The sequence below is a fragment of the Corvus moneduloides genome, chromosome 13 (assembly GCF_009650955.1).
Source record: "Corvus moneduloides isolate bCorMon1 chromosome 13, bCorMon1.pri, whole genome shotgun sequence".
In the NCBI taxonomy this organism is placed as follows: Eukaryota; Metazoa; Chordata; class Aves; order Passeriformes; family Corvidae; genus Corvus; species Corvus moneduloides.
The window spans coordinates 6,135,067-6,162,336 of NC_045488.1; the positions used below are offsets into that span (position 1 = coordinate 6,135,067).

The 27,270-nt window shown below is 40.3% G+C and overlaps 1 protein-coding gene across 1 annotated transcript in view; it reads right to left on the reverse strand.

The window, feature by feature from the left end:
- The window catches only part of AGBL1 (ATP/GTP binding protein like 1), a 272,270-nt gene that overhangs the window by 104,641 nt on the left and 140,359 nt on the right, over positions 1–27,270 (reverse strand). Inside the window, exons 20-21 of the mRNA XM_032123269.1 lie at positions 24,467–24,598; positions 20,365–20,541 (exon numbers count right to left, since the gene is read on the reverse strand). Coding sequence (XP_031979160.1) covers positions 20,365–20,541; positions 24,467–24,598 — 309 coding nt within the window. The remainder of the gene's footprint in view (positions 1–20,364; positions 20,542–24,466; positions 24,599–27,270) is intronic.

The following is a 27,270-nucleotide window of genomic DNA, read 5'->3' on the forward strand; positions in this document are numbered from 1 at the left end:
CCCTTGACATATCTGTCTATCCCTAGCTGAGCTGAACCTGCCTGTCCCTTCCACTTCAGCTCTGCATACAGTCCTTCACATTCAGTCCTGATGCTAGAGAAAGCTCAGACAAGAAGGGCTCTGGTGTGGATAGAGCCTAGACCAGCACGTACTCAGCTTTGTTCCACGCTCTTCCATTCAGAGGTTACAACATCCCAAACCACAGCCGAACTTCCCTATGTTACATTGCACTCACTTGTCTGGCACCTCCTGGTCCATAAGTAACCAGCACCTGTCACCTCTCAACTTTCATATTTGAATTTGGTCAAAAAAACTTTCCAGTACAAATAAGCTTTTAGCTTTAGGCACCGAATGAATTTTCATTAAAGCCTACAGGGTTACCTCATGTTAGAACTCAGCTACAAAAATAGATTTCCTATCCTCTTCCCTAGCTATTGTTGGCAAACATTAGTAATAGCGAGAGAAGCTATTTTGGGACTTTTATTGGCAAGTCTTATGTTCAGACATTAAAAGAAGTAATTGGCTGACAGTGGGGAAAAAAGTGCTAGACATGGGTTTCAAGAAAATACCACCTTCTGCCAAGCTCTTTATGCACAATCTCTCTGGAAAAAAAACCCAACACCAAGCCCCAAAACAACAAAAAACCAAAAGGCCTTATTAACTGCTACTAATAGAGGACACACCTGTGAGGATGAATGAGAGAAAAGGGCACATATGGAAAGTTCTCTGTCTCAGAATGATGATCACCGACATCCAAGAACACATTTCTGGTACACAGGTACCATAACAAACACAGCCATTCATAACTACACAATTAAAGTAACATGTTCACCATGTCCAGACACACCAGTGGACATCTGTGTACTTGGAGGTGTGAGAGAACATGTTTTGAACTAGTTCACTCATATGTGTGCCCACATTCAGTCACAGTCTTCAACCAAGACAAGTTTGCACTCAAATATTCCTTGCACACAAACACTCCACCAGTACAAGCACTCACCTCTTGTGAGTCAGGAAAGTACAGGCAGGAGCTAAATAGAGGCACACAGAGATCCATATCTGTTTCTCTTGTAAACTGTGCACACAGTCTTCACTCATTTATTAACACCGTGCTAATAATTTCTAGTAATTAGTGCTAAAATGGGAAAACACAATAATGCAGATCTTGGTCCTTTGCAAGGGAATTAATTACACTCAGCAATACCTGTCACCCCCAATACATACAAAGGAGTAACACAGACTTGTATTTCTATTTCCCAGGCATTTGCTTCAGTGTAACTAGGATTTATTCATCAATGAGCTCAGAAACAATACAATAAAATTCACCAAATGGAAACATAAAAATTAAGCCCTTTCCTACAAAGCCACTCTGAGCTGTACAATTACCCAGACTTTTAGACTCCTAATGAAAATCAAAAATGATTGGCAAATGATTTAGGAAAAATATAACCTGTTCTTTTTCACTTCTTTGTCTGGGTGTGGAGACAGTACATTTGTCAGCAAGCAGGTTACAGTCATGCATAATAAACTCGTGCTGTGTCTCGGTGCCACTAACCTTGCTGTGCATCCAAAACCCAATAAGGATTACATGCAATCAGTGAAGACAAAGTCGTTATTCGGTCCCTAAGTGTTCTTGTACCAGGTTTGCAAGAGCTGTGGGCACAGCTATTCACAAAGACTAATCACCTCCTCACAGACAAATCGTCAGCACATTACATGGGTTACACATGGAATTATTCTCTCCATTTACCCTACTACTGATTTGCCCTCCAAGTGAAAGCAAATTCTCTACAATCCCTATACAAAGAGACTGAGTTCTGTATACATGACAAATAATTTTGTGCTGTTTCCAAAAAAATGTGTCATGGGCAACGGAGGAAAAAATTCTTAAGGCTTTATTAATTTCTTTTTTTTTTTCTTTCCTCTTTTCCTTTTAAATGCAAGAACATATACATAAATGAGATGTATTTTGGGATTATGCCAAGCCTCAGTAGTATTGACACAGAAATATGGGTAAAACATTTCTGGTTGTCTTGGGAGCATTCTGGCTGTCTTAAAGGAGAAGGCCTTCAATTACTGATTCTGCCTTTTTGGAATCTCTTTAAGGTTTAGATTCTGGGTGAGGAGTTATGAGAGCTCACATTTAATTCGGTTTATCATAGCTGTACACTCTCAAATGCAATCAGTGGAACTGACTGGAAAGAGAGGGATATATAATGAAGCACCTTGGGGGTTGAAATATCTGTTATTCAGTCTTCATGAAATAAGCCTCTCTTCAGAATTTTACTTTCCCTTATTTCAACCAGTCAGGATCTCCAAAAAAGCCAGCCTGACCTTAAATGCCATCTGGACTGTACTTATGTATTCCAAGCACACCTAGAAGAGCCACATGCTTCTCATTCTTGGGCTGTATGAGCAGATAATAAGCCAAATCTGTACCACAATAATTTGATCTCTCTTCAGGCTGTCCCTCTTTTATGAACCTTTTCACGTGAATTCATAAATCTACCCAAGCTTTTTCTTTCCCAGAGAGTGTAACAAAAGATTTTTCAAAAAATATATGAGAAATCCTGATAAGACTTCTCCTTTCTAGCAATGGACTCACAAAAGGTCCCATTCATGCTACACCAGTTGACAACACTGAGTCAACAGCACATTCACTAAAACATCGTCTCAATACCCTGATAGCAAGGTCTGCCCTTGTAATCAGGATCAAGGACATGCACCAGTCACCATGTACACATCTATGGGATACTGAGCATCTCCCTACCCACAGGCTAAGGGCACTTCAGTAGGGTCTAACTCCACATCTCCCTCTCCAGCTGAAATGGTCTTGCTTTTTCCTGTACTTCTCTGCCACTAAATCCATCCACGTAATTTTAATTCCCAAAATGTTTGTGCTGACAAAGACATGCCTGAAAGGCTGTAGAAGACCCTAAAGAAAGGTAAGGAAAGTCAAGAACATCTGAAGGTTCTTTTCCACCTTTCAATAAACACTGTATGAGCAGAAAGGAGGAAACATTACAAGGGACAAGCTGCTCTCCCTTGCCCTACAAGCAGCAGGTAACAGCTGAAAGCAGCAGCTGTGACAGGCGCTGCCTGTGCTGGTTTGCTTTCCACGAGCCCGGCACCCCTCACATCAATGAGGTGTCACTGAACAGGACTGCACAGTGTGAGGAGCCTGCCCCACCCTTCTGCTCCAACCCTGGGTAGAAGAAGGGGCAGGACAGAACCTCACAAGGCATTCATCTTCTCTGCTGTCCTGAGGGCTCCCACAGGCAAGCAAGAAATGCACAAATGGCAGTATTGTGAGCGTGCTGTCCTTCAGAGGCTCCGCTGCAGTCCCATGCACTGCACACCTCCACTCCAGTTAGTTACAAATGGAAGGGATCTGAGAGACAGGATACCCCCCAGCTTTGCATTTATTAAAAGGTCACCAAGGAAATGTGATTTTTTTCCTGTGAACAGAGATATCAGAAGCTAATGAAATCTGAATTCCATCACTGCTGCGTGCATTTTCTTTTCAGTCTTCCTTTAGAATTGAGCTTCTTTTCCCTTTCACAGGCTACTACAGACTCCCATAGGTCCTGTGGCAGGAAAGATTTAACAGGAAGGCTGAGGTTATGCATCTCTGCCTTCTTCCCACCCTACCTGCATTGGTAACTGTGACTCTGTCACCCAGCAGCAGAATAACACCCAGTTCATCATCATTTTAGTTCCACCTTGCCTGGTATAGACCCACAGGGAGCACCCATGTGCATTCCACATGTCTACACAAGATACATGCTCTCATGTAGTAGAATCACAAAATCATTTAGTCCAGGGAAGACCTCCAAGATCGAGTTCAATTTTTGTGTTAGACTCAGGTAGTGCTGATACCAATTACCAGTATTTCACATTCTGCCTACAAGCAGAGATAAATGTACACTCACACATGTACACACAACCTTGTGCACAGCTTCTTCCAAGTACAATCTCTCACTTGCACACAGCCAGAATATGCAAATCCATGTGAAAATCATAATCACATACATCCTGCCACCCACCCATGCTAACACACCCCTACAAACCTGCATGCTCTGTCCCCAGGCACACATCCTTCCCGACCCCCACCTCTAGGAATGCAAGAGGTCTGGGAATCAATAACCATTTAATCCTTCAATCCACCACTGTCAAGTTTGTTCTCCCCTGTTTGCAGTGACAGACAAGCAGACTAAAGATGCAGGACATCAGTATGCAGAGGAGGAGAGGTGGGGTGGGCACTGTGTCAGCATGAAAAGCAGGAAGATGCTGCTGAATCCAGTCGAGGTTGTTCTTGCCACCTGCCACCAGCTGGGCAGAGCTGCCACTGCCCCAGAAAGCTCCTGCTTTATTCCCAGGACATCAATGCAGAACAGAGCAGGGAAATAACCACAGGCCATTTTCCAGAAATAACATAACTGTACATAGGAAAATTCAGAAAGAATCCTGCTCATCTGTTTTCAAAGCCTAAGCAATGACTTACCCACATAAAAATGTGCTACATGATCAATCTCTTACTAAAATGACTTGATGCCATATCCTAGAGAGGAGGTAGAGTGAAACTAAGCACACTTCAGGCACAGCAGGCAGCCTTTAGGAGAGTCAGGATGCTTTGCTGACCTTATAAAGAGAATGAACATGCACGTGCAGTGCACCCGAAAGCAGTCAACACCTGCACCAATGAATTTCAACCAACTTTGCAGCACACAGAATAACCAAAAATCTGACAGTATTCCCAGAGTATGACACGAGCTCTGACCATGTACCTCTGTCACAGCCCACAGCCTCACCTGCAGAACGAGACTCTGAACATCACAGAGCTACTCAAGCTCAGCCCACAACATGGCCTCATTCTCAGAACCCTGAGTTTATCATTGTATCTATATTCAGAGATCTCTATTCTGCATTAGAAACAAATTCTATTATGCCAGGCCTGAATCTCTCCTGGGCAGAGACTGGCATTAATATAAATATAATTATGGTTGTTTAATAAATGTACAATGTCTGCTGATCTATCTCGCTAAATTAACCACAAGAATGAATTTTGCATTAGTCCTGACAAGGCCTATTTTCAAAGCTGACATTTAATACCAGGCCTCAGTACAAATTGTACTTCAGGGTACAAAAATCAAAGGATTTGGTGAGAACTAAATGTGTGAAACCACAGAAGCAGTCTTGGTGGCTTGTTGCAGGTACCCAGCCTATGCAACACCTCTACATAGAGCTGATCAGTCAGATAAGAAATTCAAGTAATTTCTGTGTATGTGGAAGTTAGCAGGGTTGTTCCTGCCCCAGAAAAAGCTTCAATGCTCTGACCCCTGGAAGCCCTTCCAATCACTGAACATACTGGCTTGATCAGAAAAGTGACCTTTCTGTCACTCTTTCCAAGCCAGCCTGAGCTCCACTTTCAGATCCCATTTATTTCATTCTCCCTCACTGGAAGAGACAGAAGGGCTGCTCTTAAAAGGTCATTACAAAATTGGTGTCCAGCTACCTATTGCACATTCACAGCTTTCATCTTTGGTGGAATGGTTCTGTCAGGTAGCCCAGGTGACAGGGTTTATTCAGGTGCCAATTCACCTGGGTGTAGGAGAGCTGAAGGTTGTGAACAAGTCACCAAGTAACTCAGGCTTGTTTGTTTGTGCTGTGTTCTAGGGTTGTTTCCCTTCTTCCCCATCACTGCCAGCCAGTGAGGCATACATGCTCTGGGCCATCATGCCATGGTTATGCAGCCCTTCTCCCTAACTCACATAACAGATCCAAGCCTATTCCTCCTCAAGGCTAGAAAGAAAAATATGAGAAAGGCAGTAAAAACAGAATTGAAAGCACAATGTAATGTAAAAAAAAAAAAAAAAAAGAGGGCTAAAGTAAACACCTTCAGAAAGGCTAGATTCATACTCCATTGTTTTCATGTAGAGATAGCAATTCAAACCAAATAAGCTCACTCCACTTTCAATTATCTTGCAAGATAACATCATTTTATCAACTCCCAGCTTCCCCTCCAAACCAGAACAAGTCTCTGCACAATCTGCTGAGCAGTATCTTTTAAACAAACGACTACTCAAAAAAAAAAAAAAACCTATGAGCAAGTGCAAACTGCCCTTATGGATTCTGTGGCAAAAGAAAATCTATATATCTGTTCTAAATTATACCTTATAAAATAAGTGATCTCCAGCAGGACTAAGCTGCTGTAAACTGGACAAAATTTCTAGGGTTTTTTTAGCCCTGGTAGTACATAGTTGTACTTTTTCCCCATACTCATTTACAGTATCTTCCTCAAACTCATTATAAAACGTCTTTTTCGTTGCTGCTTTGTATGAATCTCTGATTCAAATTCATTGTGGAATTCAGTCATTACTTTCAGCACCCCCAAAGGAAACTTTCTGCTATATTCATAAAGCTAAGAGGAGGTAGGAAGCAGGAAGAGATTTGGTGAGAAATGTTTTGTCTAAGACAAAACTTGTTTGTGAGGGTATGACAGGGCACAGGTGACCTTTCTCAGGGAAAGCTGCTCAGCTCTTGAGTGATGTTTTTGATCAGACTCCACAAGAAAGATATCCTTGCAAGTTGAGCTCCCTTCCTCCCCGTGAGGGATGGGGGCTATTCCATTTTAGGTGAGCGCTGTTGTTGCTGAGTTGCGCAATTTAATCTCTTTCTGGCTCAAGGAACATCTCATTATTTACACAAAATATTACAACTATTACATGAGAAGCAGGGACAAGTTCAACAAAAGACCTTCTAACAATCTACATCCTTGCTTTGAAGCAGAGAGACTGGAATCTGAGTTTTCCTCAGCTGAAAGAGGGTAATGACCTGCTCTGTGATCAGCTGTTTTCAATTTTTGCAAGTCATTTTAAAACAAGTCTGTGTTTTCACCCCAGTGCAAAATGGGAACATTGGCTTGAAATATCAGAAGATTTCAAAGACAACACCTGCTTTCCACAACTACATATCAATATTTTTATCTTCTGTGGCAAAAGGTGCTGAGGAAGCGTTGACTGTGGAGATGGTGACAACAATAGAAAATGAGGTAAAGCATCTTCAGAGGTGTAAGTCCCAGCATCAGCCTTGTAAGGATTTGGTCTCTTTTAAAGCCAATCTATAAAGAAAAAATGTTGGAATAGGACTAAGTGTACAGTCAACAGAGTAGAAAGTTTCCCATTCCTGGGTCAGAACAAACTGAACAAGACTTAAAGAGCCAATCCATGGCAGATAGAAAAGGTCCTGAAAAGGAAGAGTTCGTTCCCTTTTCTCTTAGTCCAGTGACCTAATAAATCCCAGAAGAAGAAATGATAAGGGCAAAGATAATCAACATTTAGTATCATCATTATTGAAAACACCCAGGCAAGAACAGGCTATAATCTTTGAAAAGACTAACATAGACTTGGGTGGGAAAAGAAATACCTCCAACAAATTAAAGGCACCACTTTCGTAAACAAAATCTTATCCACGTAATAATTTCTATAGTAGCATTCCAGAAGTTATTTTCTGGTGATGGTCTCAAATACTTTCTTACTGTTCTAAGGACTGACTGCCATGAATTTTTACTTTTTATCTTCTTGTATCCATTTCCAATGTTACAATGGCTGGTGTCTATTTTCCCCATTTTCTTTGTTCAGTGACAGTAAATCCATGCTATTATTCTTCACAAGATTATTTTCATGAGCCACATTTAGGGGAATGACCTCTACTGTTGTTTACTCATTACATTCAGAAATACTAGAGTGCTAACAAAGAAACTGGGACTGAAATAACAGAAATCTGTCCCACTATAATCAATCATGTAGATTTTTCATCAGTATTATGAGTCACTGTCCTCCACACTAATTATTACTTTCTTCTTGCTACTAAAGCAGCATCGTTTTCAACTGAACATATCCTCAATTCTTAATTAGAGAATTGTGCCTTTTTGGATACATAGCAAAATCCTTTTTAGAAAAGGACTCAATTTCTATTCATAATACTTCTTTTTTTTTTTTTTTCTTCCCTCTTGTGGTCTGCTTTACCTCTAACATTTCTTCAGCTCTGAAAAATCACCCTTATTAAGGAAAAAAAAAATACAAGAAAACATGTTAATAGGAACACTGTCCCCTGCCCACATTAAATGTAATTGGGTCATGATCACTGGTGTCTAGGTAACCACAAACTCCCACAACAAAGATTAATTCATCATTTCCTATTACAAAGTAGTCCAAAATAGACCTACAGTGGATACTACATCTTTTGTGTTACAAATTAGTCATCTCTAATGTTTGGAATCTTTAATAGTATTTACTGCTGTCACATGAAATCTCAAGTAGATCTCACCCAAACCGAAATCCATGGCTACACATTTACTTTTTCTGTATGGAATACAAGTGCTTCTGAGGCAGTTTATCCCATTTTCTAGCTTAATTCAGTGTGCCAGGCAGGATCATTTCCTAGACTTTGCCATCCTACCTGCAGTATGTAGACCTGAATTATCAGTAAATGAAGGTGTAGCATGCTGCCATTCCCCTCATCCCAGCCAGACATGCTACTGCCCTTTCTGTCCTCCCCAAGCAGGCAACAGACCAGTAGCTAGAGATGTTTAAATTCAAAAAGTACAATTCCAACACTTTCCTAGCAGGTTCCAGTACAGCCAGTTAAATTACACCTTATCAACAGAGGTGATCTGTTAATTAGTCTTGCTCATTGCTCTTTAGCAGTAGTATCGAGACATTTGGGAAATTATTGCGCCTGCAGTTTTCCCTGCACTGGTTCAGTTTATTTATGACAAGGTGTTTGAGTTTGAACTGCATTTATTTTCACGGGGCTTGCCCCCCCTACCACTTCATGAAAGATTAGTTCTCTTCCTCCAAAGGGCAAGGGACCCTCATCCACCTGATGTCCCTGAGTACTGGAACATGGCTCACTTCCCCAAAAAAGTCTTCTGCTTCATAGCAATTTCTGCAACCAACAGTTATCTTTCATTCCTCCTCTGATTTACACCTTTAAAAAACTCTGGTAAAATCACCAAGATTTTTGTCTTTCCTTTTCATCAAAAGCCCTGAAGAATCCTACCATACACCACTCCACATATTTCACTGCTGTCTGTTCCCAAAATGCACCATCCAACCATGCCTTTGCATCTCATACTTCTGGTCTAGACAGACAATGCACTGTCACGTTGTACTTGTGTTTACTCCTCTGTCCACTTTGGCTAAGTGAGGCTCATCTATGACTACTACTTGGTTGAAAATATCCCAGTGGTGGTTTGTTTTGCAGCAAAAGACATTCAGAGATATCCTTCTAATTCTCAGTAGAGTATCACACATCATCAGCATTGAATGCCTCTAGATTCTTTCTCTTCTCTTGGCTATAAGGAACCAACATTTTTTATTATTATTTCTAATATCTTCAACCTCCTCAAGTCTGAGCCTTCCCTGCTTATGACAAGTATGCAAATAATTTCTGAGTTGTCCCCAATATCTGCATCTCTGCGTGTCACTTGCTGTGCCAAAATGTCTCTTTCTAGACCACATATCTTCACTTGTAGATCTCCCACCATCTGGCAGCACATGTATTCCTTAGACAAAAATTAGAATATAACACATCCAAGGCAGATCACAGCAGTTTTTGGGGTTTTATTTCATCATCCATATGCAGTATGCAATGCAGGGTCTTACCTAAAGATAAGCCATAAAACTCCAAATTCCATCCCAAACTAGGTTTATCAACTTCTGCCTGAGTTCATCTGGCATAAGCATACCCTCACTTTACAAGTTTATCGCACACAGAAGCACATATTTCTGCTCTGGTATTCAAAACTAAAGTGTTTACAATTTAGTTTGGTTTAATTTACTTTAGAAATGAGTTAAGCCAAATTTAATTAAGGGCACCTTAATTCTGCTTCAGAGTGTTGACATGTAGCTTAATGTGGTTTAGCACAAGAATTTCCACTTGCACCTTTAGCTAATTCAGAGGCACTTTCCTGCATGTTCTGATATAGACAAACTATTAAAGAATTAAGCATGTTTAATTAATTATCAAAAAGACTGAAAGGTCACTTAGGTTGCATTGTGTAAGTACCTTCAAGAGAACAAACCAGTAAGTTACTAAAGGTCTGTCTAAACTAGCAGAGGAAACAGAAATGCAGCTAAGACATGAGGCAGATAAATTCAAATGAGAATAAGGCAATAATATTTAACAGTTACTAACACCTAGAAAATGCCAAGGGACCAGATAGATTTCCAGTCCTGTGATATTCTCAAATCCAGCCTGGATATTTTTCTGTTTACACAAACACAAGTTAACAAGCTTTGTACAAAGCTGCCTGGGTGAAGCCCAAAGGCTTATGACATAGAAGAGGTCAAACTAGAAGAACTAGCAGTCTCTAAGCATCAAACCTTCATGAATTTGTTATTAAGATTCTGTTTTCAGTGCTTAATCCCTTTCCCAGAAACTGCAGCTTTCCCTGCTACTGAACAGGCTGCACCTGGACATGGCAGAGGAGGGCAGGAGAACGGAGCCCCCTTTGCTTTTGCTATGACTCTGGAATATTTTTCAAGTCTTCAGTCCAGACTTGAGTCAGAATTACAGAAAGGCAGAGTGGCTGTGGAGTTGTGCTACACAGGACACTCTTATCATACCCAAGGAGCTGCAGCAGGAGCAGAATTTCCAGATGTGGACTCGTGCAATACCCACCTTCTCTAGCTGGAAGACCTGACTGTACTTGAGGACAAGCCCACCACATGGCAGAGTTTGCAGACACACAGGTATTATTTATGATGTTTAAAATACCAGGCAAGGGTGCATGTTCTGATTTAAGCAAAAAAATGACAGCACTCTGTCAGTAAGGAAGGAACTTAGTACTGCCAATGCAGAGAAATAATAATCAGATCTGCTATATTGGGCAATTGGAAACCATTTTTGTGGTAGAAAGAAAAATAAAGAAAAGGTAACAATTATTTAAAGAGTTCAGGACACCTGAAGAAAAAAAAAAGTCTGGATTGGAAACAAAACAAGGAAATGAACCAAACAGAGGAGAGCTGGGTGGAAGCAGGATGTATCTGCAGATTTTGAGACTGAAGAGAATGAACAGACCATCTAGTGTGATTTTAGGGGAGACCAGACCAGGGGACCTGGATAACAGAGGCATGAGGATGGCTGTGAGCGTGGATACAGAGCCGTCAGACTGGGAACTACTGCAGCTGTGGGAAGCACGTTTGCCAAGGATGCAGAAACCAGGAAAAGGAAGATTAGATTTCATAGTATAGTTTATGCTTTATAACAGATAGCATATACAAATTATGGGCATCAACCAGTAGAATTCACTGCTGCAGGAAGCCCTGTCTGAAAAAAGATTACAAAAGAGAATGAAAAAGCTACATAATTATTCACAGAGAGTGTAGCTCATTATTCCAAGTTTTGAAAATTTTAATCAGGGCTCATGTTGTAGTGTATGAAGCAGAGGAGAGGTAGGTCAGGCTGGTAGGATTATTTCCTTTCCGTGTCTTAGTGTAATTGAATCAGTTGCCTTACAGGCAGGTTTTGTTTTCTCCAGAGCCGTGAGGAACTAGTGTCTGCACGAGGCAGGCTACCTGATTATATGGACCAATGATCTGATCCAGCATGGCAAATGTTATGATCCTAAGAGGAAAGAAATTCATCTTTACAGAAAATCCTGTAATCAAAAAGTTTGAACTTTAGATGCTTCTAAAAATCCATGCATAGTCAAAGGCAAACATGGCTCTTTTTGCCTGTGCTTTTCCACCTACCCATTCTTATTTTCCATGCCTGAGGAGTTCATGATTAGACTAGGAGCTTCATCAAAGAGCAATTTTCAGCTGCCAAATAGATTTGTACAATAAATCCACACGGGGCCAGATTAACAAGCAAGAGAGACATCAGAAATCAAAAAGCTAGCTGCTGTAATTCCCCAGAAAACTTGAAAGGATGATGTGCAATGATATTTGGGCATTTAAAGGGGCACCATTGAAAGGCTGCAGTTAGTTTTCATTAGGAATGTTGCTTTTCTATTCCTTATCCTTCCCAAGAGTTTTTTCTTTAGAAGACTGAGATCCCATGGACATCCAAGGTCATGCCATTCAGGATTTTTTAGTGGACTTCAAATAAAACAGTAACATTTCATCCAGAAAAATTTTGTGTGTGTGACTGCAGTTTTCTTATTTGCCATTATATTTAAAATAGAAAATGAAAAATAATCTTTAAACATCGAGTTTGCTTTACTTTTATACTTTTTCTGTTTGCTGTAATAATTTGTACTGTGAATGTAGTTAAGGCTCTAACATCTGAAGTCAAACCAGGTCCCCAGCTATGCCCATAAACTGAATAAATACAATTCAGAGATTAGCCTGGCCATAAATTGCTAGGCATTTTCAGCCGTCTAGCACTACAAAAGACTGTTTGACTTCAGAGCATGACAGCACTGATTTTAATACTGGGAGAGCTTGTTCCTCCTTGCAGCACATAGACAAACCTACCCCCTCAATCACAAGGTGACAGCACCTGTTGTTTTTCTGTTTCCACACAAGCAGACTGGTTTTGTTCATTTTTAAATGTGGACACAGTAGCAGTCACTTGTCAGCAGGCTGAAAATATGGAGGTGAGCCATTGATTCATGTCTTGTTCCCTCACAAAATGCAATTTCTTCTCCATGCAACCCCAAGAGCAATAGCAAACAGCTTTTTTGCTTCAAGCACCTGGGCTGCCCGGATTGATAACGTCAAAAAACCTGAGATTCTTCCATGTAGTCCTGCTCTCTCAAATTCTGGAAGATGGATATGACAGGACACTTGCATTTCTGATTCTATGCAGTCTTGTTGCTCATCCACTTTGTAGAGAAACAGTTTGATAGCCTCTGTCAGTACCTATCACCTCCTTTCTGGAGTACAGCTTTGGAATAGGGGAAGACTGGCCTGCAACCAAGTATCTGGGGAAGTGCAAAAGCAGATGAGGGGGGAAAAAATCCCATAAACAAACTAGAAACATCCATTGTTTACAACACACTGGGGAAAAATAGAAATTTAAAGGAAGATCATCATTTAAGACAAGCATTATTCAAGATGATGCCTGTTTTCCACTCCCCAGCCCAAGGAGTTTGCTATGTCCCTATGTTTAACAAAAAGCCAACAACCAGCCAACAACCATCATTAACATCATAAGAAAGTGAAGAGATTTTCAGGGTTTCTTCGAACAAGCTCTCCAAGGGTGAGTCCCAAGCAGAAGGGGTAAACAGCAGAGTTAATACAACTGTATGACAGTGGAAAAGGGTGGACCAAAACAGAGGTACATGACAGCTCTGCTTTTCTATTCTATGTGTCAGCCATGTCCTTTGAATCTCAACAGGACTGGATACCCCCCAGCTTTGCAGAGTCAAATCTATTATGATCTCACCTCTCTGTCGTCATATTTTATTGTGCTGTAATTTAATCATATGGCATGGGATGTCTTCTCAAGGTCATAGCAAGTCAGGGATACAGCTGGCTCAACATCTCAGGAGAAAGAATCAAGATGTGAAAAATTAATTCAGTATCTTCATTCATGATCCAGTTAGCACCAGTGACCATCTTGTGTCATACACACAAAAAAACATTAATTCCAGTATAACATTCCTTTGGTACTCATCAATAACGAGAAGGAATAAATACTGTTCCCTGGTGCCCTGCTAATTCTTGCATTGGCTTTTAGTGCTTCCTGGGTGCTTTGGGGACAGGGAGGCTAAAGAAAGCTCTGCGCTGTTCTTCTCCTGCGTCTTTCTCCCGTTTTGAGTAAGTGTGAGTTCAAACACAATGGAACACTCCTCCACCACCCAACACTCAGATTTTGCAGCCCAGGAACAGCAAAGCAGATGGCCTGAGCAACAGCTGAAACCCACTGCAGCAGGTGCTGGGAAGGACTTTTCCAAAACATCTTTCAAGGCAGCATCCATGGGACACCTCACCAGATGGACCAGTACAGGCAGCCACCCCTGTTCTGACTTCTTGAAAGAGTTAATGAATCATTCAGACATGGTGGGAAAACATTTGTTTGTGTGTACAGCAGCAAACTCTGCCTGCTGGCCTGAGGGCCCACAGCTTTTCCAGAGTCATTCACAAAACACCAACATTTGGCAAAAGTGGAAGGAAGAGCTGAGTGTTCCCAGCAAAAACTCTAATGCAGTCACACTAATGACAGAAAATAGGTTTTAACTTTATATAGGGTTAGAAATCCCCAAACCAATTCCCCTGCCAAAAAAAAAAAAAAAAAAAAAAAAAAAAAAAAAAAAAAAAAAGAGAGAGAGAGAAAAAAAAAAAAAGCCTTCCTCAGATGTGATAAGAAAAATAACCCTACCCCAATGACTGAACTTTTCCAAAACAGCAAGGTTAGACTGACTCTGGAATGGATCAGCAAATGAGAAAACAGAGTATGGAGACCAGCATCACCTTCCTGCAAACTTTACAGACTAATTTAAATGCATATAAATAGCCCTTCCATATGGCAACATTGAGCACCTTCAACAAAACTTAGCAGATAGCGAAAACACCCATAGCTTTTGGGAACAGAGATGGTATTTACATCCCATTTGCTTTTGGTCACACCTGCCTTAATACAACTGTCTTATTCCCCATCAAGAAGGATGAAGTCTGCTGGGGTGGTCCTAAAGACAAACTCCGTTTTTTGTGTAGATATAAGGCTGAAAGAATCCCCTCAAATGTTCTGTAATTTGCTTTTCCAAACAGAGAGCCAAAATCAACACACCTTCAGACAGATCTGAGCACAGATAAGCATGTGATTTCTTAGTTAGCATCCTGTCAAGTAATAAAACAAACAAACCAATAAAAAACAGTTAACAAGAGGAAATACTCCTGCAGTTAATATGAGAGTTTCATATAAGAACTTCGTGTAAGAACCTCGAAGATTTAAATACGTACAATAAAGACAAACACCCACCATCTCCTGATTTGTTTGCTCAGAAACCCCTTCTCTCTCCTTCCCCCACTTCCTAAATGCCATTAGTCCCCACAAAGCTCTGTGAAGTGAGGCCCACAATCCTAAAAGGTACAATTAGAATCTTTTACAAAATGAATCACCAATCAATTAGCGCAAGGGGTGGGTGGAAATAACAGAGGGAGGGAAATAAAGCAAATATGATGCAAACTTTTGCCATGGGTAACAACTTAAGGAAAGGGAAAAAAACAACACCCTTAATTTGAACCATCAGTCCTTAGATTAATATTAGATAACCATTTTTTTCTATACTTTTCTTGCTATTACAGCTGCTTCCAATTTAAGCCACTTTGGACCAGAAGTGGAAGGAGACTTATCAGAAAGAAAAATCATTCTTTCTTATTCTCAGCATCTGCTTTAGAATGAGATCTCTAGAGCACTGAGGGTCAGCTAAAAACCACACACTTTAGAGGTTATTTTTTTTAAAAAAAAGAAGCTTTTGAATGCTTTTGAGACTTACTCATACTCAGGAAAAGTATAAGCTCTGGGGCACAAAAGAAATCAGAAATGGCAAAAAGTCTGTCAGATTTGCAAAGATGATGTAATCATTTTCCAGAAATGTACACCAAAAAGCATAGAGTATATCCTATTTCTTTACCTTTTCTGTCTACAACTACTTATCAAACATGCTCTATGGCAAGAATATTGCTGAAATCATTTTTGTTGGTAGCCGAATAGTGGCAAGAGGCCAAATTAAAATTATTTGCAAGTTTCTGCACCAGACTTCCAATTACAAGAACAATATACATCTTACTGGAGAACAGAAGCAGCATCATGTGACCCGTAAATGCCATCAAAACAACTCAATTTCTGACTATTAACTGTAATAGACTGCTTATGAATAAAACATACATAAAAAATTCCTCAAAAAATTTGGTAAGTAATCTTCAAAAGTAAGGAAGATAAAGAAAATATTTAATTGTGTACTGATAATTATGAAAATGTATTGCTGCAATTCAATGGTCAATCATACACAGGGAACAATTTGGCTCATCTGGACAGAAAGAGATCAAACCAGAGAAGGCCTCTTCTGAAGGATGAGAAAGAGGGAAGGCTTTCTTCTTGGCAGATTGCTTTAGTTGGTAAATCACTGATTCATCACTCTTCTTAAATATGTCAGCCCATGCAGGTCAGGCTAAAGGGGATGGGTAATATTAGATCTTCTAATTAGACTAACTCTCACCACTTCTGTTCAGCAAAGATTTTTTGAATTAATATTGAGAGTGCCTTATGAACTGTAAGACCACGCTGCTCGGTGCTGGGGTCTCCAATTCCAGTGTCTCTGCAAAGGGATGTCTTTTTCCTCTAACCACATCCAATGAAAAAATTTGAAGTATTCAATTCCTCTGATTTAGAAGAGTTAAAATGGACAGGAAAAAAACCTCTTATGTCACAGCCCTCCCAAAATCTTTCTTCAAAGAGGGATCCATACCAGCAGTAAAATCTCCTTCACAGGATACTGTCAAAACACCTGCAATAATTTTAAAACTCATTTTTGTTACTCCTTGTTGTTTATAATCCGTTTGAAGCAAAGAACTAAAATCTATTTCCATTACTACTCCGTCTCCTCCATCAGGCACACCATGCCAAGGAAACTGCTTTTCCAACATAACGTACACACAGAGCGTGGAGCTCGATATTTTTAGATTAGATGTATTACCAAGACATATGGTTTGGAACTCAGGTGCAGACACTGGCACTAAAGGTATTAACTTGGAGGATGATGGATGCAGTAATGAATGGACCAGCACAGTGGAATATGCTATAGAAGGGTCTTAATTAGCAGGTGAGATAACAAGGAATCAAGAAAAATGGTGAAAGAGTGTGACATGACAGAACAGCAACTGTCCCAGGGTCCTGGCTGTACCTGTGCTCAGAACTCCTCACAGCACAGCCTTGCATTCAGTCTTTTCAAAACCAAAGATGAGAAGGGGGCTCTGTATCCCACAAAAGGGAGGCAGCAATTGAAATCAAGTTAAGCTGGAGGGGTAAAAACTCCAATGAGGGACCAATGCAGACAGTCATCACTTGAGCAAAGAAATGATAAGGGGTTTATTGTTTTACTAATAATATTTTCTGGTTTGACCACAGAATTGTAAACTGGCAGAAGCAGGAGGCAAAACTCCCTGTGGAATTTCGTTGCTTTGTTTTTAGCAACTTTCAAATGGAGATAGGGCTCCTCTAATACTGATTTGGGCAATCCAGACAAGCTGATAAAAGAGTTTGGATATCTTACCACCCTCTTTCTTGTTCCTAGGTTGAACAAAATCTTAGATTACATCAATAGTTTCTTTAGTTTTATGTTTCGCTTCCTTAAGCGTAGTTGGCTTATTGCATTTCCATTGATCACAGACAGGAAGATTCATCAGACAAACCATCTCTTTTCTCCTTTCATTTTCACCCTCCTCTCCATTTGAAATCAAATTATTTTTAAAAGAAGCTGGGGTCACTATTTTTTCTCATTTACATATCAATAGTACCAAATTCCTGCTTTATCTTTCTGTCACTGAACTATTTTAAAATTTCAGTGCAAGAGAGGGGACACACATTTGAGGGGAAAGCTTTCAGAGATTTTTCTATCAGGAAAACTAAATTCTGGTTTACCTCAGCCCTCACTCCACCTGTGGTGAGATGGGGTACACTTAACAGCTTTGTGCAATTAATATTTTAACCTCTTGTTGCCTCTATACAGCTTCCTTGTTCTTCCTAAATCCTTTGCACAACCGCCACCAGATACCTCTGTGCAGCTCCAAGCGCTGTACCTGTGCTCACAGCCAGCAAAGAAGCTGCTTCAATGAATTCTTTTCATCACTTGAAAGCTGGAAAAAAGCTAAAGACCAGGTCTGCTGCTCTCCAATAGAAGCCTGACCACTGGTTCACTGAATGATGCTGGACTTGGGAGCCTCTACTGCATTTAATGAGAGATTTTAAATCCTAGCTTCCGTTTGTATTGTACTTCAAGGTGTAAAAGTAACAAAAACATAAGGGTGTTCTTGTCCAGGGGAAATTCTGCATATATTCCTACAGAGAGATCAGTCATATGCAATTAAAAAACTGACTCAATGATCCACAGTTAAACAAATCTTCTAAACCAAATATCAGAAAGCTCTAAGTATAGGATGTTGACATCTCCGGCCTGAGCTGTAGAGTCATTCTATTGCTTAGACACACATCCAACTTCAGGGTCCAAGAGTGAAGAGCTCAGGTGGAAGCCACTAGGAAAATCAAGACCTCTTATGTGATTAATTTCAAGTTTACAAGAATGATTTCAGGGCTCCAAGATACTGTTGAAGTAGCTTTGGCATGATAGATGGAAGCTGGGAATTAAATAGTATTTTTATGCAGCAAAATCTTAGTTCAGTCTGTCTATTCCACACTCTTACTAATCCACTTGTAAGAGCAAGTAAATAGGACCAACTCTAAAGACCACTAAAAAGAAGAGGAAATAGCTTATAAGTACCCATTTTCTGGAAGAGATACTTTATGTATTTATATGCAGGTCCAGTATAATCAACATAAGAAATTATATTCCTATACTAACAAGTTGGGTACTTAGTGCACTGGGAAAAAAACAGTGGGAATACTTTAAATCTGGAAACACAGAAGCTGCAAAAAGTGTTTTTATTATCCTTATGATAGAGAAATGGTGAAGAAATTCTTCCTAATGTGAATATTCATGTACTCCCCCATCTTTGAGATAAATCATAACCCTAAAAAAAAAACCCCTCAAAAAAAAACCAAACAAGGATATGTGACCTCATAAACATAACCCATTGATCCAACTAAGATTCAGCTTTTCAGGGCATTCAGAATGGAAATTTCAGAACTGCTTTACAGCTTTCAGACTTCCTTGAGAGCCATGGGAACACTGGATTCCCTCACCAGTCATGAGCTCTCATTTGTCAATTGTTTCCTGTCCTTAGTGGCTGCCTGTGGCCCTGATCAGTGACAATAAAGAGGACAAGAAAGAACACAGTAAACAATTTCATGCATTTCAAGATATTTCTCTTCCTACTATTTTAAGCATCTAATGACACAAATGAAGTAAGTTTGTTTAAAGACCCCACAGATGCAGATGGAGAAGGAGTCATTAGATATTGATACAATCTGATGTGTCACTGGTTTTAGATCTTACTGTAGTTATCTAAGCAATCAGTGAAATCCTCCTCCACAGAGATCATTTGGAGTTTTGTCATTGATTTCAGTCAAAGTAGATTTTCCCCCACTGTCTAAAGAGATTCAAACCCACTGTCTTGACCTGTGGTGCCTATTAAAAAGCCATTAGCACTTCTCAGGAGTAGGGAGTGTTAGATATAATTGCCCTGGGCATTACACTCTCTTGATTTTAACTGTCTGCTGTTTTTTAATTCTGCCTTTCCTGTCCTGGAATTGATGTGTGTATAGGAAAGCATGGTTAAAACAGCAGCTGAATACTTCCTGCTACATGCTACAGAGAGGTAAAAGGATTAGTATAGAGCTTACAAAGATAATAATTTGAATGTCTTATTAATTAATTGTTATTTGTAATAATGGCTCTTTCCTTAAGGGTCTTTCAGGATCCTTAACTGCTTATTAATGTTGTACAGATAAGGATTGCTCCCTAGTGGAAGAAATGAGGTGGAATGTAGAAGCCTTTCAAATGAAAGCAACAGGTTTGGAATAAGAAAAAGCAAAAAAATTCATCATTTGAATGAATGAAGAATTATGATCACTCAAATACAATTACCAGACTTTATCCCATATGCTTAAAAATTGCCAGAAGATCTCCCAGACTGACGCCTGATGCATTTGGTACAAGTACAGCCCTTTGTACCAACCTCATTTGATGTGGAATTTGGGTCCGTCTAGATCACAGTCTCAGGCATAGCTTGAATTTATTGACATCTGTCAAAAGTAGCCTTAGATTGGCTACCTCTGCCTGTCAGGAGCAGGCAACTCTAAATGCAGGATTTTCAATGCAGGCTCTTAAATTTAGCCAGGTGAATGCTTAGGCAGTGAGCCTGTACCAACGAGTATTCCAGTTAATTACCTTAGAATTAGGCTCAAAAATGTCCATATGACCGGCCAGAATTTTTATTACAAGACTGTGAAAGCCCTTGTAAGGATAAGTGCCCTATATCATCCCCAAAACATTCCTTTCTCCAGCTCAGTGCTTTTGGCTGCAGACTGGACTTTCCTTTTATTTCAATGCTGAATGAAACCTCAGAGAGGGACTGTGCTTTCCTGGCATGGAAGGTAAAAGAATGAGGTGCCCCTGAAAAGAAACTCTGGCTACACAAGTCTGGAGAGAGCAGACAATGGCCATCTGCACCATCCAAGCTCACGAGATGTGCACCAGGAGGGTGGAACAGGGTTTTTGAAAGGTTTACTCACTCTGTAGAGTCCGTGGCTGCAGCTGCAGTAGGTGCTTTCCATGGTGTAGCTCCTCAGCACCCCCATTTCCTTCCACACCACCACCCGGGCTGTTGACGCCCGGGACTTCTCCACCAGGAAGCTGCAGCTATTCATGACAAATGCAGGGGCCACTTTATCCAGGATTTTGGGAAGAGTCTATGACAAAATGAATGGCACAGATGTGAACGTGTTGACATCATACACACACACAGACCTGTGTTTTAATGTGTCCATAATCAAATGTATCCATAGATAGTTACTGAGAGCTCCAACTAGTGCATTATGTCCCCATGTGAAACTCTCCGATTCTGACATTTGTTTCATTCCAAATAGTAAAATGCAAACTTCCTAGTAGACTTGACATATATCATTCAAAATCAAACATTTGCACACCCAATAGTCTGAGACTGCTAAAGTCAGAGTTTTGTTCTCAAGTTGCTTCAACCAACCTACACCTTCCCGCTGAGCTGCCAAGTCACAGCTCAGTACCTGACATCCCTATTCTCCCCTCTACAGTTCTATCTCCTCCCACCATAAATCCATGGTTTGACAAGGGATTGAGTTATGAGAGGAATTTTGTCTGAAGCTGGTACAGAGCAGAGAAAGAGGATATGTTTTCTCAAAGAAGGTCACACATAACTATGTGAAAATAAAGCTCAGCATTTAACTAACTTGCATCGTGAAACAAACCAAAATATTCTCTTCCAAGTCCAAACAATGTATTTCATATAGTTCACTTAAAGAATCACAATAAAAAGTAATAATAAAACCAGCAAATATCACATCTTAGCCCTGAGTGATTTTCTTACTCTCAAAATCATATTTCCCTACAAAGTCCATAAACACGCCTGAAGTATCAAATATTCCATCAGTACAGAGGCAACAATTACTTAGTCATTACAGAGGGCTAAATGTGCTATTTTTACACTCTATAAAAACAGATAACAGCTACATAGAGCACATCTAGTGCTAATGAATAGACTGGACTGTTGGATACTGTATATACACATACACATGCATGTGGGCTATGTCTGTGTGTGCCTGAACTTCAGTGCTGCTACACCAACCACAACATGTGCCAAAACACCATTTGATCCACCTAGGGGAGACCAAGCAAAATTAAAACATTCATTATTTGTTTTATGACAGCTTTCTTAAAGCACCTGAACCAAATGGAATCCTACAGAAGGAGTTCCAACATATTGCTAGTGGCATTTACCCTTGAATTTCATTCAGTCTGGGTAGTGAAAACCAACCAGCTAATTTCACTTTGCAATAACCACCAGTTTCACCAGTTCTGAGGAACTGTAGTTCTATTCTTTCAGGCTTTACTTCACATCACTCTATGTGAATATTTGGTTTGAAAGTGACTGAATAACGTCTTTTCCTTAAACACGCTCGATATGAGTGATACATATTCGGTCTAAATTATTTTGCAGTATCTCTTGTAAACTAGTTAACCGTACATATCTTTCATTTATACATATTTCATTTTTCAGTATATTTTGGCTGCAGTCATCACTGGTCCCCTCCAGTTCCATAAAAGGTCCATTTTTCAGATGAAAAAACTGAGGTAGAGAAAACTGGAACAAAGCAAAAAATTTCACTTTAAATCTGAGACCACCTCAAGCCTCGCTCTTAAGCCAAGATCTCCAGTGTGTTACTGAGAACTGCAGCACTCTCTTTCCTGTGGGCACACTGAACAGAGAAACCTTGAAAATTCACTTCTTGCCTTTGACAAAGCATCCAGCATTTCTGCACTGACTTCAAGCTGCCACTTGCTGCACAAAGATCACAAAATTTTATAGTTTCATGCACAGCTTCCAGGTTCTCCTGAGTTTTGACTAAGCAGGAAGTAAAAAAAAAAGCAGCGGAGCCATACAGTTCAGGTGTTTATAAGCCTCAGCACAACCATGAGACCCAGTTAAACTGTATGTGAACTCCATGTACCCTTATCTGAACCCACACCCAAAATTTTGTAAACTTATCACATAAAATACAATAATCAGAACCCTAATCTACTTTAGCTTTTTAAAGAAATTCAAATTACCTGCATAATCAATCTTTTAATTAAATAAAAATACTGGCAGATAACAGTAATGTCTCTGTACACAGGACTCATTTAGAAGCATTAGCAAACCCGAATTTAATATTCTTTTCATTTTACCTGCATTCACTGAATTTCACATTAATGGCTCTTTCTTCTCTATTGATTCTTCTCATTAATTATCTTTCAATAGTATATTTTGCATGCAAACACATCCCTTTAAAGGATGCTTTTATGATAGTGCAGCAGTGTGACTGTGTTCCGTGTCTCTCACATGTCTGGATTTATCATGTGTGACAGCAAAGGAAGCTGCTCCACTCACACTGGACCCCATCCATAAACCTCCAATCCCATTTGAAAAGAATGGAATTTTATTTCTTTACTAATGTCCCTGCAGAGATTGCTGTCAAAGGAGCCTGGAATGTTTATCAAAAGGTTGGGATTACAATGCCAACACTGTGCAAGGCACCCAAGGCCACCAAATATTAAAGGCAAGGAGGACTCTGTACATTGCCAAGGGCTACAGCTGAATCTATAACGTATGAGGCAAAGGCTCTTCCAAAACCCATAATTTTCTTGAGGTATTTGGTTTCTGTTCCTGAGGAGGAAAATCAATCATGGAAGCCAGATTAATTCCCATTACCTGGAGGAGGCAGGAAAGAAACCTGTGCAAACAGTGCAAGGCAGCAGGTCTGAGGCAGGGCTGGGTATCTGCCAGTTTGCCATTGTAGATGCGTCCCACTACAGACCCAGTTTCCCCAGCCTAAACAGGGAGAGGGTGACCCATTGTCTGGACCTGCAGCAAGCGCTCACCTCCCATTTAGTGCAAAAGAAAGGTTTTTACTGCTCAAATCCTTTCTTATGGGCCACTGCAGAGTGTTCTTGGACAGCCTTGGAGCCTTTCTTCATTGCAGATTCAGGTCAGGCTCCAAACACTGACAGTAACATTTGAATTCTGTCTGTGCAGCAGCGAGCCCTCCTCTGCCTTCGCAAGCCCCTGGAATTCAAACACAGCCAAAGATGCCCTGGCTATGAGAACCCTCCCTGCTTTCCTCAGGAATCAATGTTTGCCCAGAGACCCCTCACAGACGATGCTGGAGCCCTCCAGTAAAGTTTCAGTGTGCAGCTCCATAAGATGAGCTCGGAAAACACGACAGTCTCATGGAAGGATAACGAGTATTTATGCTGAAGTAGCAAAAATTATACAGAGGCATAAACTGACAAAGACTTTTCAACCTCTTTCAGGTTTGAGTGATCCAAGCTATAACTCTATAATCAGTTTAAGGCTACAATTAATGTTTTGTGAAATTAACATTTTTTAAGAGTAGAATTGGAGCTTATAAAATCTCTTTTTCCTGAAAAAGCTTGTTTAATAGGAAAACATAATTTAAACAGACACAAAAAAAAAGAGAGTTGAAAAGGAAATCCAAAGAACAGTTTGATGAACAAGAAATTTCCATGAAGCAGAAATAAAATAGAATTTAGAATTTGTTCAAATTAAAAAAAAAAATCCTAGGTATGACACCAAATGCTTGCTCTAGAGATAGGTTCACTATGTTACATTTGTTTGGCATCCACTCAATTATCTTGTGTTTTCAGTGGAACCAGGAGCATTTTGTGATGAAGAAATTCAATTGAGCAGGACTGTGGAACACCATTATTTTCTCAGTTAACATTACATAATTCCTATTTATTTTTGTATAATGGGAAGGGTAGTGAGGACAAAATTGTATGTATATTTAGAAATTATACACCACACAAAAATATGTCCGTCCTATTAGCCTGCAGCCAAATGTTATAGTGCATCATTTTACTAAAATGAAATAAATAGCAAATATACTGTCAGTAGATGGGTCCCTTATACCTGGTGCATGAGGATATTACATGTGACTAAACTCGCTGGACCACTATTCCTCTGGAGCAAGGAAAGCTTGCACCCTATCGCCAAAATTTCTGAGGTGACCTTATCTTAAATATTTTGAATATGTAAGCACATACAGACTGGGAATTAAGGAAGGAACCAAGTGGACCTACCCTGTAGCCAACATCTTCCGTGACAACTGCTGTGTCAACCATGCAGCCTGCTTGCCACAACGTCTCTTTAATGCTGCAGCCATAGAGAAACACATTCTTTTTCTGGGAGTGCCCATGGTAGTCACAGAACACCTACAGAGAGGAAAAAACGAGGCAAAATCTTGAACATTGGAAAGGTTTCTTGGTTCATCATAATAAGCACTATTAGACTGTGGCAGGGAGGTGTCAATATTTTTTTTTCAGGCGTCTTCGCAGAAGCTTAGACTCTGGGCCATGCCTTTGACCTGTGTCAGACTTCATTAGCCACTTGTATCTTGGTTTATTTATTTGGTCTGACATGATCTCAGGGGTCCGGAGTCAAGCCTAGTGCACTTCTGTCTGCAGCAGAAATAAACATGACACTTGTGCAAGAATCCATGGCAACTCAGGGACCTAAGGGTTCATGGGAACTCCTGATACCACAATGGAGCAATTTGTCAGGCTCTTTCTGCTTTTAAATTCCTAATTCCAGCTTTATCCTCATGAGATTTGAAATCTATGCCTTCCCAAGCGATTAATCATTGCTTTGTCATCTTTAACTTAAAAACCCATGCTACATAATTTTCAGGAAAATATAATTGTGCAATGGTATTGTCAGATCTTTGCACGAATTCTTGCAAGTCAAGCACAGAAAATGACCCCTATTCAAGGCAAATAATCTCATTCTACACTAATCTACCTGTCTATCCAATCCATCTCTCATGTCAGCTGTCATACAAACCAGGCACAAGGCACATTCCCAGTTTTAGAGGAAGTTTTGATTGCCTTTATAGGCAGATATTGATTCCCATGGAAATGAAAATCACAATTTAATGACCCAAGAGGTAAATATTGACCCAAGTCTAAGAGAATAATCCATCTCAGTGCCCTCTGAGATATGAAGTCAGTGTACACATGGCTGTTACATATATTCGCCATGTCTTAATCAGGAATGTTCAGGAATCTGTCAATTAAAATATAGGAATCTCTAAAGAGAAGGAATTATTTCATTTTAAACCAGCATTCACTATTGAGGAGAAAGGAGCACCAAGATTTCATTGAAACAGTTTTCCAGGACTTATTTGTTGGAGACAAATGAATAGGAAGGGGGAGAAAAATTATGGGTCCATGTAGAGATGGGGGAAAAATATGGGGTGAAAAAATAGGATCATAGAACCTTTCAGGTTGGAAAATGTCTCTAAAACCATCAGGTCCAACCATTACCCAACACTGCCGCCACTAAACCCTGTCCCCAAGTGCCACAAGTGCAGATCTTTTAAATACCTCCAAGGATGGCAACTCCACCACTGCTCTCTGCAGCCTGTGCCAATGCTTGATAACCCTTCAGAGAAGAAATTTCTTGTTCATATCCAATCTAAACCTCCGCTGGCACAACTTGAGGCCATTTCCTCTTGTCCTGTCAATTCCTGCTTGGGAGGAGAGTCTGACATCCACTCACTGTCAGCTCAGGGATCCAGCCTGTCCAGGTCCCTCTGCAGAGCCTTCCTACCCTCCTGCAGATCAACACTCTCACCCATATTCTTACCTAAATACATACATGAGAGGGGAGAAACAGATGGAGAACAAGAGCTTCTTCCACCAACTCTTAGGGCAAGACTTACCCTAGCTTGCTTATTTACCAGCTCTACAGTAACTAAGTTTAGCTGCAGCATGTCAGGGAGTTTATTTATCTGGGATCTGAGCACGTACACTCTCCCAGCTCCTCTGACAGTGCCGTACTGGAGAGGCTGAGGCACACATAATAACCAGTCAGATGGACAATTATACACATCCCAGAACTTGCATGCTGCTGCTTCCTTTGTTTTCTGTCCTGTAAGCTTCCCTTCCCATACCACCACTCATCTCCAGATCTTTTTGTGGGGCTGGGGGCCTGCAGGTTCCACACCTGAAGCATGTGAACAGCCACCTACCCAGCAACAACTCTGATCCACGCACAATTATCCTGGAATGCCTCCTTCCAAAGAGCTGCATTTATTAATTCTCTTGACACATTTTTCCAGCTAGTGTTTCATCTAAGCTATCAGCAATACAGTCATAGCTTAGGTTAACCAGAGTTACCATCTAGGATGTATTTCTATGAATATCAAAGAGGATTTTACAGCTTTTGTCTCATTTCAAGGCAGAGAACTCAGCTCAATTGGGTATCAATTACCTTCCAATTTACAGAATTACAACACACAAAAACCAATATATTATCTGCCTAAAACATTATTTATCAGAAACCACACAGGGATGATCAGAGAGTGGGGCTGCCTGATCAGCAGCAGGTCTATAATTCTGCACCTCAAGAAACCTTAGTGACAGGTCTGGAATGAGACTTCTTTACTGGTAAATGATTACCAAGGCCAGGTTCTGTAATTTGGCAGCTGGTTCAGGCCATGGAATCTTTCACTGAGTGTCACTAGCTTCCACAGTAGAAGCGTCAGTGACACTGAAAACACTTTCATTCTATTTGCAAGTTGCATAGCACTACATTTTAATTAATTTGACTGGATACTGCAGTCACTCCCAATGTTTATACTCAATTATTCTCTATAGTACATCCTTCTGCCTGATTTTCACACGACAGGGTAGCTTATGTCTCACCATTCAGCCAAGGCTAAGAGATATCTTGGAGTCTGAGCACCCAAAACAGAATTCTTCCTGGGATATGTCTGGGCAAACACTGAGCAAACTTGGCATCTCCCAGTGCTTTTTCTCCAGCCTGTCCTTCCATATGGCTGGGACACTGAGACACACAAACCAGTCAGACTCCCAAGCTTGCA